This window comes from Chlorocebus sabaeus, chromosome 9 (genome assembly GCF_047675955.1).
Source record: "Chlorocebus sabaeus isolate Y175 chromosome 9, mChlSab1.0.hap1, whole genome shotgun sequence".
Classification (NCBI taxonomy): domain Eukaryota; kingdom Metazoa; phylum Chordata; class Mammalia; order Primates; family Cercopithecidae; genus Chlorocebus; species Chlorocebus sabaeus.
In genome coordinates, this window is record NC_132912.1 from 22,957,488 (window position 1) to 22,971,946 (window position 14,459).

The window sequence follows — 14,459 nt, forward strand, 5'->3', positions numbered from 1 at the left end:
AAAACAGCAGCTCCTGGATTCATTGATTTTTTGAAGGGTTTTTTGTGTCTCTATCTCCTTCAGTTCTGCTCTGATCTTAAGTTATTTCTTGACTTCTGCTAGCTTTTGAATGTGTTTGCTCTTGCTTCTCTAGTTCTTTTAATTGTGATGTTAGGGTGTCGATTTTAGATCTTTCCTGCTTTCCCATGTGGGCATTTAGTGCTATAAATTTCCCCTACACACTGCTTTAAATGTGTCCCAGAGATTCTGGTATGTTGTGTCTTTGTTCTCATTGATTTCAAAGAACATCTTTATTTCTGCCTTCATTTCATTATGTATCCAGTAGTAATTCAGGGGCAGATTGTTCAGTTTCCATGTAGTTGAGCGGTTTTTAGTGAGTTTCTCAATCCTGAGTTCTAGTTTGATTGCACTGTGGTCTGAGAGACAGTTTGTTTAATTTCTGTTCTTGTACATTTGCTGAGGAGTGCTTTACTTCCAACTATGTGGTCAATTTTGGAATAAGTTTGATGTGGCGCTAAGAAGAATATATATTCTGTTGATTTGGGGTGGAGAGTTCTGTGGATGTCTCTTAGGTCTGCTTGGTCCAGAGCTGAGTTCAATTCCTGGATATCCTTGTTAACTTTCTTTCTCATTGATCTGTCTAATGTTGACAGTGGAGTATTAAAGTCTCCTATTATTATTGTGTGGGAGTCTAAGTCTCTTTGTAAGTCTCTAAGGACTTGCTTTATGAATCTGGGTCCTCCTGTATTGGGTGCATATATATTTAGGATAGTTAGCTCTTCTTGTTGAATTGATCCCTTTACCATTATGTAATGGCCTTCTTTGTGTCTTTTGATCTTTGTTGGTTTAAAGTCTGTTTTATCAGAGACTAGGATTGCAACCCCCCTCTTTTTTTTGTTTTCCATTTGCTTGGTAGATCTTCCTCCATCCCTTTATTTTGAGCCTATGTGTTTCTCTGCACATGAGATGGGTCTCCTGAATACAGCACACTGATGGGTCTTGACTCTTTATCCAATTTGCCAGTCTGTGTCTTTTAATTGGAGCATTTAGTCCATTTACATTTAAGGTTAATATTGTTTTGTGTGAACTTGATCCTGTCATTATGATGTTAGCTGGTTATTTAGCTCATTAGTTGATGCAGTCTCTTCCTAGCATTGATGGTCTTTACAATTTGGCATGTTTTTGCAGTGGCTGGTACCGGTTGTTCCTTTCCATGTTTAGTGCTTCCTTCAGGAGCTGTTGTAAGGCAGGCCTGGTGGTGACAAAATCTCTCAGCATTTGCTTGTCTGTAGAGGATTTTATTTCTCCTTCACTTATGAAGCTTAGTTTGACTGGATAGAAAATTCTGGGTTGAAAATTCTTTAAGAATGTTGAATATTAGCCCCCACTGTCTTCTGGCTTGTAGAGTTTCTCTCAAGAGGTTTGCTGTTAGTCTGATGGGTTTCCCTTTGTGAGTAACCCCACCTTTTTCTCTGGCTGCCTTTAATATTTTTTCCTTCATTTCAACCTTGGTGAATCTGACAATTATGTGTCTTGGAATTGCTCTTCTTGAGGAGTATCATTGTGGCATTCTCTGCATTTCCTGAATTTGAATGTTGGTCTGCCTCACTAGGTTAGGGAAGTTCTCCTGGATAATATCCTGAAGAGTGTTTTCCAAGTTGGTTCCATTCTCCCTGTCCCTTTCAGGTGTGCCAATCAGATGTAGATTTGGTCTATTCACATTGTCCCATATTTCTTGGAGACTTTGTTTGTTTTTTCACTCTTTTTTCTCTAAACTTCTTTTCTTGCTTCATTTCATTCATTTGACCTTCAATGACTGATAACCTTTCTTCCAGTTGATGAAATCGGCTACTGAAGCTTGTACATGCATCATGTAGTTCTTGTGCCGTGCTTGTCAGCTCTGTCGGGTGATTTAAGGGCTTCTCTACACTGTTTATTCTAGGTAGTCATTTGTCTACTCTTTTTTCAAGGTTTTTAGCTTCTTTGTGACGGGTTCGAACAGCCTCCTTTAGCTCGGAGAAGTTTGTTATTACTGATCACCTGAAGCCTTCTTCTCTCAACTCGTCAAAGTCATTCTCTGTCCCGCTTTGTTCTGTTGCTGGTGAGGAGCTGCATTCCTCTGGAGGAGAAGAGGCACTCTGATTTTTAGAATTTTCAGCTTTTCTGCTCTGGTTTCTCCCTATCTTTGTGGTTTTATCTACCTTTGGACTTAGATGATGGTGACATACAGATGGGGTTTTGGTGTGGATATCCTTTCTATTTGTTAGTTTTCCTTCTGACAGTCAGGACCCTCAGCTGCAGGTCTGTTGGAGTTTGCTGGAGGTCCACTCCAGACCATGTTTGCCTGGGTATCACCAGCGGAGGTTGCAGAACAGCAAATACTGCAGAATAGCAAATGTTGCTGTCTGATCCTTCTCCTGAAAGCTTCATCTCAGAGGGGCACCTGGCTGTATGAGGTGTCAGTCGGCCCCTGCTGGCAGGTGTCTCTCAGTTAGGCTACTTGGCAGTAAGGGACCCACTTGAGGAGGCAGTCGGTCCATTCTCAGATCTCAAACTCTGTGCTGGGAGAACCACTACTCTCTTCAAAGCTGTCAGACAGGGACATTTAAGTCTGTAGAAGTTTCTACTGCCTTTTGTTCAGCTATGCCCTGCCTCCAGAGGTGGAGTCTACAGAGGCAGGCAGGCCTCCTTGAGTCGTGGTGGGCTCCACGTAGTTGGAGCTTCCGGTCTGCTCTGTTTACTGACTCAAGCCTCAGCAACAGCTCCTTCCCCAGTCATGGTGTCACCTTGCACTTCGATCTCAGACTGCTGTGCTAGCAGTGAGTGAGGCTCTGTGGGTGTGGGACCCTATGAGCCAGGCACGGGATATAATCTCCTGGTGTGCCATTTGCTACCACTGTTGGAAAAGTGCAGTATTAGGGTGGGAGTGTCCCGATTTTCAAGGTACCATCTGTCACAGCTTCTCTTTACTAGGAAAGGGAATTCCTTGACCCTTTGTGCTTCCTGGGTTGAAAAATCTTAAACAGTTATGTACCAAATATGAGATCTTCAAAATACATGGAGCTAAAAATGCAAGGAGAAATAGATATCCACAATTAGAGCTGGAGATTTAAATACTCCTCTCAATAAATGAAAGAACAAGTAGACAGAAAATATATAAGTATATAAAGGATTTGACAATATCAATGGATTTAACCTAATTAATATTTATAGAACACTTTAAGAGCAGTAGAGTACACATTTTTTTTCAAGTGCATACAGAACATTTATCCAAATAGATCATATTCTGGGCCATAAAATAAGCCTCAATAAATTTTAAGTGATTCCAATAACACAAAATATATTTTCATACCACAGTGGACTTAGAACTCAATAATGTAGAAAACTCTGGATAATTGTTAAGTAGTTAGAAAATAAATAACATACTTTTAAATGACTCACAAATCAAAGAAGAAATCAAAACAAAAATCAGAATTGAAAATTAAAATACAGTAAAGGATGCCACTAAAAGTATTTAGAGAGAAGTTGATTGCACTAAATGCCTATACTGGAAAACAAGGAAAGTCTCAAACCAATAACCTCAACTTCTATCTTAAGAAAGTAGAAAAAGAAGACCAAGGCTGGGTGCAGTGGCTCTTGCCCGTAATCCTGGAACTTTGAGAGGCTGAGGTGAGCAGATCATGGGGTCAGGACATTGAGACCATACTGACCAACATGGTGAAACCCCATCTCTACTGAAATACAGAAAATTAGCCAGGCGTGGTGGCACACGTCTGTAGTCCCAGCTACTTGGGAGGCTGAGGCAGGGGAATCTCTTGAACCTGGGAGGCAGAGGTTGCAGTGAGCCAAGATCATGCCACTGCACTCCAGCCTGGCAATAGAGTGAGACTCCGTCTCAAAACAAAAACAAAAAACAAACCAAAAGTTAGTAATAAGGATGTAATAGATATCTCAGTATAAATCAGTGAAATAGATAACAAAAAAAATTGATGAGCCATAAAAATGAAAAGCTGCTTTTTGAGATCAGTAAGAAAGATAAACCTCTAAATGGACTGATAGACAAAATAAGAGAGAAGACAAATTATCCATATCAGGAGTGGGAGAAGGGACATCACTAGAGATCCTACAGATATGAACAGGATAAAAGGAATATTATCAATAAATTAATACCAATAAATGCCACAACTTAGATTAAGTGGACAAGTTTATTTCAAGATATAAATTTCCAAGCTCACTAAGAAAAAGATAGTTTGAATAGCTCTATATTACAAAAACTGAAATTTATAGTTAAAAACTTTCTCACAAACAAAACTCCAGGTCCAGATGATTTTACTGGTGAATTCTACCAAACATTTAAGGAAGAAATAATACCAATTACACACAAATACTTTCAGAAAATTGAAAAGGATGGCGTACTTCCCAATTCATTCTGTGAAGCCACCACTACTGTATAAAGGCCCAAACAGAAAAAGGCAAGAAAGAAATCTGCAAGTCAATACGCCTTAGTAACATAGATGTAAAAATTCTAAACAAAATGTTAGCAAATTAAATTCAGCAATGTATAAAGAAAGCTAACACATCATGACTAAATGACTCTTATTCCCAGATTGCAAGATTGGTTTAATAACTGAAAATCACTCAAGGTATTTTACCATGTGTGGTAGGTAGAAAAATAACCCCAAAATATCTACATCAGAATCCCTGGAAGCTATGAAAATAGTGTGTTACCTGACAAGGGAGAAATAAGAATGCTGATAGAATTAAGGTTGCTAATCAACTCTCTTTGAGATGAGGAGATTACCTTGGATTATCTAGGTTGGGCCAACACAATCACAAAGGCCCTTATTGGTGAAAGAAGAAGGCAAGAGAGACAGAATTGGAGACAATATGATGGTGGAAACAGAGGTCAGAAGGGTGTGATTTCTGGCTTTGAAGATGAAAGGGACTCAGTAACCAAGGCATGCTACCTGGAAAAGAAAAGGAAATGGATTCTGCCATAGAGCTTAGCTCCCAAGGAGCATAGATAAGCCCTGTCAACATTTTGAATTTCACCTACTGAGATATATATCAGGCTTCTGACTTTCAAACCATAAGATAATAAATTTGTGTTGTTGTTAAACCACTAGTTTCGTTATTACAGCAGCAATAAGAAAAAAAAATTTTTTTAAGAAAAAAGAAAAACCATATCATCATCTTAATACATGCAAAACAACCTTTTTGGCAAAATCCAACATCCACTCCTGATAAAATGTCTGTAAAGTAGGAATAGATATAAACTTTCTGCCTAATAAAAGATATCTACAAAAAAACCCTATGCCTTACATCACACTTAATGGTAAAAAACTGAATGCTTTTCCCCTAAGATCAGGAGCAAGAGAAGGATGTCTTTATTCAACATTGTATGGGAGGTTCTTGCCAATGCAATCAGGCAAGAAAAAGAAATAGAAGGCATCCAGAAAATTTGTAGTTAAAAACTTTCTCACAAATTAGAAAAAGAGGTAGAACTATCTCTATTTGATTTATAGAAGATGATATCATCTGGCTCTGTTCACGTACCTTAATTATTTTGAGATTAATTCATATTGTAGCATTTCTTTTTATTGCTATTCCATTATATGGATTTACCACAGTTTGCCTGGGTCATATGGTAGGTGTACATCAACATTTTAAGAAACTGCCAAACCATTTTCCAAAGTGATTTGTACATTTTATATTCTCACCAGCAATATATGAGGGTTCTAATTTCGCTCTACACTAGCTGGCACTTGTTGCTGTTCATCTTTTTGATTATAGTAATCTTTGTGGCTGTGAAGTGGTATCTCATTGTGGTTTTAATTTGCATTTCCCTAATGACTAATGATGCAGAGAAAATGTACTTTATCATCATTGTATATCCTCTTTGGTGATGTATCTGCTCAAATCATTTGTTCATATATATTTTAAAATTTGCTTGTTTTCTTATTCAGTTTTAGAAATTATATATTCTGGATACACATTCTTTATTTCTGTATCAGACATATATTTGCAGAATTTTTCTCACAACTTATAGAATATATTGTTTTTAAAAATTCTAGACTTTTTCCGTAAGCAGTTTTAGGTTTATAGAAAAATGAGGCCAGACACAGTGGCTTGTAGAGCCTGTAATCTCAGCACTTCGGGAGGCTGAGGCAGGAGGATCACTTGAGCCCAGGAGTTTGAGACCAGCCTGAGAAACATAGTGAGACCCCATCTCTACAAAGATGCAAGCACATCCATGCAAAAAGAAAGTTGAAAAAAAAATTAGCTAGGCATGGTGGTGTTTGCCTGTAGCCCCAGCTACTCAGGAGACTGAGGTGAGAGAATAACTTGAGCCCAGGAGGTTGAGACTGCAGAGAGCCATGATCATGCCATTGCACTCCAGCCTGTGTGACAGAGCAAGACCCTGTCTCAAGAAAAAAAGAAAAGAGAAATGAGAAGTAGAGTTCCCATAAACACCCCTCCTCAATTTCAGTTTTCTCGATTATTACAGTTATCTTTTGCATTGTATTAGTCAGGATTCTCTAGAGAAAGAGAACCAATAGGACATATGTAGAAATATATGAAAAGATTTGTAATGGGAATTGGCTCACATGATTGTGGAGGCTGAGAAGTCCCATGACAATACCATGTGCAAGCTGGAGAATAAGGAGAGCCAGGGGTGTAATTCAGTCTGTGTTCTAAGGCCAGAGAACCAAAGCTGCTGTAAAGTCCTGGAGTCCTGAGGCCTGAGAACAGGAGCTCCAATGTTCCAGGGCAAGAGAAGATGGAAGTCCCAGCTCAAAAAGAGAGAGGATTTTTCCTTTTTACACTCTCTGTTACTCAAGCCCTCAACAGATTGGATATTGCCCACTCACACTGGTGAGCGCACGTCTTTACTCAGTTTAGAGATTCAAATGCTAATCTCTTCCAGGAACACGCTTACAGACACACCCAGAAACGTTTTAGTAGCTATTTGTGCATCCCTTAGCTCAGTCGCTTTGGCACATAAAATTAATGTGATGTGATGATATCTATAAACAATTCTATCAAATCTACAGAAAACGGCTAGAACTAATTAATTATGCAAGGAAGTATTTGTTGAGTTTCTGTTACATGACCGGCACCGTGCTAGGCATCAAGGTTATGAGAGAATAGGGCAGAAAGGGCATCTGTCCTTATGGGGAGTTATTGTGGAGTAGGTAAGCAAAACACAGAGGTTGTTAAGTGATATGACAAAAATACAACAGGATAAAAAGGGATAAGAAAGACTTGGATGTGGTGACAGTAGATAGGGTGATTGTGGGGGACTGCTCCAAGGAGGTGCAGTGTGAGCTCAGAACTGAAGACAAGATGAAGCCAGCTTTGTAAACAGGGGAAGGAAGAGGAGGAAATGTCCGGGATGCCTGTCCTTTAAGTTTATTCTGAGGGAAATACGAGTGTAAGCCAAGAATAATGTGAAAGGCAAATGGCAAATAAGAAATTGGAATGGCACAAGGCAGAATGCTGATGAGATCGATAATATCCATGTATGATTTTGTTTTACGTGTGATGTCAGGTGAGGAAAATAAAGTAACCCTCCTTGAACTTGGAGCTGTGGAACCTTTAACTAAGCTACTCACCCATGAAGATAAAATTGTAAGAAGAAATGCTACTATGATATTTGGAATCCTGACTTCTAATAGTAAGTATCAACTTTAAAAAATAATCAAATAATCCCATGTAATGCATTATCACTTTTAAATTTAACATTAAGGAATTTGTTTCAATTTTATTTAAACTGACTTTAATGTTCACAAAAACATTTTATCAGTATAATGCAGCAAATGTGTGATTTCATATTTTAAGGGATAATTTTAAAATAGGAAAATATGTGCAAGCACATCCATGCAAAAACTCCTCTCAGAGTTGGTGAGGTAGTCCTACAAGCTGAGATAGCAATCATTTTCTCTTAAAGTTTTTTTCTTTAGTGTAATGTAATTTGCCTGCCTACATGTATGTTACATTTCATATATATTTCTTAGTGAACAAAGCCTAAAGAGTTTTGATAAACTGATTTTTTTTGAAACTGCAAACTATATTTTACAAAAGATAAATTTAAATGCGCATTTACCAAGGTAGGCAGATCACTTGAGGTCAGGAGTTCGAGATCAGCCTGACCAACATGGTGAAACCCTGTCTCTACTAAAAATACAAAAATTAGCCAGGCATAATGGCAGGTGCCTGTAATCCCAGCTACTCGGGAGGCTGAGGCAGGAGAATCACTTGAACTCAGGAGGTGGAGGTTGCAGTGAGTTGAGATCGCGCCACTGTACTCCAGCCTGGGCGACAGAGTGAGACTGTCTCAAAAGAATAAATTTTAAAAAGAGCATTTACTTCTTAGACCTATTACTTGCTTGGAATCATATATGTCATATTATTATTCTCTTAATATATAATATATACTATGTAATATTAATCATGTGTACATGATTAATATTAATATGTGATTAATATCAAGAATACAATTAATATCAATTATATTATGTATCATTAGTATAATATATTAATATGTAATTATACATTGTATATCAAATAACATATTCGTATCATACGATATGACGGTATAATAATATTAAAAGACACTATTAGGTCCATTAGAATATCAGTTTGACCACCATGCCAATAAAGGCAGTCTCTGACTTATGAACAGGATATGTTTTCCTTGTCATTTTCTAATGGTAGTTTTTGAGTCAGCCACCAAAAACCCTGCAACTCATAATAAATTTTAAATGACACTCTTAGTGGAGACTGAATTCTAACATTAAACGTAGGTAGCTATGAATAAACACATGCCTATCATGGTACATGGCTAAAATCATTATACTTTCCCATCTTATGATAATCTCAGCAAAACACAAGCACGAATTCTTTCCTAGTTTTCCTGCCTACCCGCTGCTCGCCATTTTCCCTGGACCCCGTGTGATGACAGTGAGGCCTCCTTATTCCATGTCCAGCAGGGATTTGTGGTGTGAGTGTGTTCAGGGACAGTTATGAATGGAAGTTGGGGAGAGACGTGGAAGGGCGGTTTTATGTGGCGTCTGTGCCATTACAGCCTCAGCTACAGAGACTGCTTTTGCAGGCAGCTGCGGTGCTGGAAGCAGATGGGACCCTCTGCCAGGAGTCAGTGGAAGGCAGTGACTTTGGGAGCTCTGATGGTAGTTGTGCTCTAAGGCAGCGGCCTGGGAGTGTTTCCCGAGATAGCAATAGGATGAGGACAGTCATGGCAGAGTGCATGTCCCACCGACTTAGACTATGATAATAATACTAGATAACACTTACATGCACTGACAAGGGGCCAGGCACTGTGCTAAGTGCTACTGATATATTAAATCATTTAATCCTATCTAACAGCCCTGTGAAGTAGGTACTATTATTATTTCCTTTACATCTGAGCTAACAGAGGCATAGAGAAGTTAAAATAAGGCAGTACTCAATTGAATTATGGGCCCTCCTAAATTTATCACAAGGATTATCTGTGTAACAATTCTATATTAGTATCATATTGAATGTTTACCCAAAAACAAAAAAGGAAAATTATAACCAAAAAAGGGAAGTTTTTTTTATTTCTTATGTTTTATTCTATTTACATACCATGGAATTTGAGAAACAAAAATGTTTTGTGGCCAGGCATGGTGGCTCACGCCTGTAATCCCAGCACTTTGGGAGGCTGAGGTGGGAGGATTGCTTGAGCCCAGGAGACTGAGGCTGCAGTGAGCCATGGTCACACCACTGCACCCCAGCCTGGGTGACAGAGTGAAACCCTGTCTCAAAACAAACACACACACAAACCTTTGTAATACCTCTTATGCAACTCTTTATTTTAAAAGTAGAATAGATACCTCAAAGCATTCGTTTATTTGCCCAAAGTCATGCGGGTGGTTAGTAGTGGCACTGAGGTTAGAGCCCTGCACACAGGCATACCTGTCTAGCTTTAATTAGGCTGACAAAAATAGTATAAAATGTACTTTACAACAGTCAATATACTTATTTTTAAGCATTTTTGGCATTTCTAATAATCAAATTGAATATAAGCAATCAAGATGTATTAATTGAAATAAGCTGGATAATTCTTATTTGCATTCTGTACAAGATTTATTAAAATCAGAATTTAAAAATACCCTCCCAGCAAAACACACACACACAAAGATTACTATTACATAATAAATAAATGTAGGACACAGTAACTCAACTCTTCTGATATGTGTTCTAGGCACATTTTGCACTTTTATGGTTATTGTTTCTAGTGTCTTAGAAGGAAGTACAGCTCAGGATCGAGAAATATAGCAGGCTAGAGAATGTGTTGGGTTGGCCCCACCTAGGCAAGAAACCTACCCCACCATTTGCTGTGTGGTTTTGAGCCTCAATTTCCTCATCTGTAAAATGAGATAATAATATTACCTATCTCGTAAGGGAGTGTTCAGTAGATACTGCCATTATCATTATTATTTTGAGACAGGGTCTCACTCTGTTGCCCAGGCTAGATTTCAGTGGCGTGATCTCAGCTTACTGCAACCTCTGCCTCCCAGGTTCAAGCGATTCTCCTGCCTCAGCCTCCCAAGTAGCTGGGATTACAGGTACAAGCCACCACACCTGGCTAATTTTTGTATTTGTAATAAGGTAGGGGTTTCACCATGTTGGCCGGGCTGGTCTTGAACTCCTGACCTCAAGTGATTCACCTGCCTCGGCCTTCCAAAATGCTGGGATTACAGTCATGAACCACCATACCCGGCCTATTATTATTATCAATAAACATCAATATTCTGTTTCTTCCTTTGTAGATGATGTTAAAAAATTGTTAAGGGAGTTAGATGTCATGAATTCTGTCATTGCCCAGCTCGCTCCAGAAGGTAACTTTGCATTCTATATCTGTTTTAAAAAATGGAACTGATTTTTTACAGTTGATCAAACTATATATTGAAAATCATTCATGAGCTATTGTGAAGTGTTATTAAAATCTCTCAAACCACAACTCAATTTTGAGTTTATAAAAAAGGTGAGCTATAAGCAAGATACAATTTGTGGAGCTTTGGTTTCCAAAGCATATTTTAAAGTAGTGACTGAATAATAAGCAGTTAGCATACTTGTGTTATTTATTTTTGATACACAGAAGAAGTAGTTATCCATGAGTTTGCTAGTCTTTGTCTAGCAAACATGTCTGCAGAGTACACCAGTAAAGTGCAAATATTTGAACATGGGGGATTAGAGCCACTCATCAGACTACTGAGTAGCCCAGACCCGGATGTAAAGAAGAATTCTATGGAATGCATTTACAACTTGGTGCAGGTAAGATTAATTTCTAAAAAGTGTTCAGACGAAAGCTGATTTTAGAATTTATTTTCCCATTAAAAATAGAAAAAAGCTTTTAAAAACTCACCAGTTTTGCATCATTAGATCTTCTTTTTACTGGTATTTATCATTCAGAGAAAAAAATAACGGAAGCTTAATGTAGATATCTTTCAATTTTCACATAAGTCATTGTTTCCTATGAAAAAGTATTTTGGAAATATATTTCTATTTTTAAAGAATAGAATGGCATGCAAATAAAATGTACTTCTTTTGAAACAAGAAATCTAATATGTGGAACCTGGGCAGTTACTATTGATTGAACCCTGGTGGTCTAAGCACATCAGATGTAATATATCCCCTATTCAATGTACTGAGATTTTGGTTTAGGCTTTTTTGTTGCTAAAAATCTAATGATCTGAGTGTGCAGAACAGAATTCATTGTCCACAATAGCAAGACGCCACCTCACTGTGCTGTTTTCCTTTGTCATGGAAATAAACTGTCAACCTTCCCCTCCCCTACAGTCCTGTCCTTTGAACCCCCACCCCGGGAACACACACACATACACACACACACACACACACGCACGCACGCACACACCCTAACGCCCACAGCAGGTCAGCTTCCTGATACTTTGAACAGCCTTCTCTGCTGCTTAGATTCCTTAACAATTATCATGCACATTTGATGAACTTTAGATCACCTGAAATTGGAAAGACACAAATTTTAAATGGCCATCAATAGAGTAAGAAATGAGGAGATATCAAAACGAGAGTGAAGAAGAGGATTAATGGAGAGGCAACGTATCCAGGCAGAGAGAGACAAACAGGCTCATGTCAAAAGGCAGCAAAAGCAAAATTCCTGGCCCAGCATGCAGTTGCCACTCCTCCTCCCTCCCTAAAAAAGACATCCTAAAGAGGAAGCTTAGTCCCTCTTTTCCCTTCTCCCATTACTTTGGCTTTACATCATTTGATTAAATATTCCTGTAAGCATATTTGTGTTTTAAATCCAAAGACTCCTTACAGCAATATTTCCCTATTGTTTTAATCAAGAAGAAATAAAAATAATTACCTCCACGGTTCTTAACAGCAGTACTGGCTTAAAAATGTGTATTAGTTTCCTCGGGCTGCTGTAACAAAGTACTACAAACTAGGTGGCTTAAAACTACAGACAGTCACAGTTCTGGAGGCCAGAAGTCCAAAATCAAGGTGTCAGTAGGACCACATCCCCGCTGAGACTACATAAGACCCTTCCTCTCCTCTTCCCATCTTCATGTAGTGGCCATCCATTGGTGGCATCCCTGGGCTTGTGGTTGCATTCCAGCAAGCTCTCCCTCTGTCATCTCTCTCTCCTAAGGACACTAATTGTACAAGGACACCACTAAAGGCCCACCTTACTTTGGGACGACCTCATCTTAACTAATTACATCTGCAATGACCCTGTTTTCAATAAGGTCACATTATGAGGTACTGGGGTTAGGACTTCAACACTTATTTTGGAGGGATACAATTCAATCCATGACAAAAAGCAACCTACAATTGTGTCTAAAGGAAGCTGAATATTAGTGATCAACTGAAGGATGGACAGGGGAAAGCTAAGCTACAATTGGAGCCTTTTCTGCCTTATAAATATATATAGTAAAATAGTAAAATATAAAAAATAGTATAAATATAAAATAGTATATTTTATATATGTTTTGATTATTTATAAATGTTTTGATTAAAGGTGTCATGTCTTAAAAGAGTTTGGGAGCTTTTCATGGCTTCTTGGCTTGTTTTCTTAAGCTCCCCCAACCACCCACTTCTTCACTCACACAGAATCACAGACATACAAGCACAACAATTGTCTGGATTACAATGACCTCTTGATTGTGTAAATGTCTTAAATAAAGGTCATGTATCTGAATAAACCTGCTTTAAATTTGCATACAGAGGGCCTGTCAACAGTACTGCATGCTAATAGGTATTTCATAAATAATCCATTTGAATGAGATAATAAGGAATCAATGCCATATCATTGTATTAATTACTATTTGAAGCAGTGTATCCAAGTGTGAAAAGAATTTTATTATGCATAGATTTTATTATAATGCTGTTTAGAGTAATCAGAATTTGCTGTATAATAAACAATAGATACTACAAAAGACATAGACCATGTATATTTTGTTGTAGACAATGTCTACATATTACAGTTAAAATAAATTTTGGTGTTGTCAATGGAAAGATTTCTTATTTTTGTGAGTTATTTTGGAAGGGAATCTGGAATAAAAGATGGGAAAATTATAACTTACGTTCTTGTGTTAGAAAATAGAATTTCTCCATTCTTGAGAATGTATTTTGCTTAAAAAAATATTGTTTTGATTATCTGTATTTTGTGGCAGGATTTTCAATGTCGAACTACACTTCAAGAACTAAATGCAATACCTCCTATCTTAGAGCTCTTGAAGTCAGAATATCCAGTGATTCAGTTGTTGGCTCTCAAAACCTTAGGTGTTATTACAAATGATAAGGAGTCTCGAACAATGCTAAGAGACAATCAAGGATTGGACCATCTTATTAAGATCCTAGAAACTAAGGTATTTAGTTTCATTCATTTGACTCTCTATGAGGAAATGTATCTCTCCCAAATGTTTAAAATGAAATTTTATTATATTTAATGTGTATTAAGTGTAATGGATTAATTTGCTTATTGCTACATAAAGGTTATTGGCCTGTTTAAATCAGGCTAATTGTAGGGACCATTATAAACTAATTTTAAAAGCCTTCTGGTTTATCAGACTTAAGATTTTTAAATTCTTGTCTATGATCTTCCTCTTGATTTCCTGAAACCCCTAGGGTGAGTCTTTTAACCTTCATTATGGTTTTCTCTGGGATAAAGCAGAAGCATAATTTACCTTCTATATACATTTTAATAATATTGGAGTTAAATGTCCACAGTTGCTAATAAGCCCCTTAAGAATCAAACTTTAAGAATATCTGTGCCTTCTAGGATCTCTTGGTTACAAAAACTCATCTAGCAGTTTATTGAAAACCATTTAATTGACTTGAGTGGTCCAGATCGCTTCTGAATGTGTCCAGTGTCTTTAGCCACTAACTCCTTAGTGAAACAGTAATAAACAGATTTCAGATCCAGTATCCCT

The 14,459-nt window shown here is 37.7% G+C and overlaps 1 protein-coding gene across 2 annotated transcripts in view; it reads left to right on the forward strand.

The window, feature by feature from the left end:
- ARMC3 (armadillo repeat containing 3) overlaps window positions 1–14,459 on the forward strand; it is a 121,535-nt gene that overhangs the window by 30,713 nt on the left and 76,363 nt on the right. For both annotated transcript variants that reach the window (XM_008002495.3, XM_008002497.3), the window contains exons 4-7: window positions 7,553–7,678; window positions 10,815–10,883; window positions 11,144–11,319; window positions 13,701–13,895. In XM_008002495.3, coding sequence (XP_008000686.3) covers window positions 7,553–7,678; window positions 10,815–10,883; window positions 11,144–11,319; window positions 13,701–13,895 — 566 coding nt within the window. The remainder of the gene's footprint in view (window positions 1–7,552; window positions 7,679–10,814; window positions 10,884–11,143; window positions 11,320–13,700; window positions 13,896–14,459) is intronic.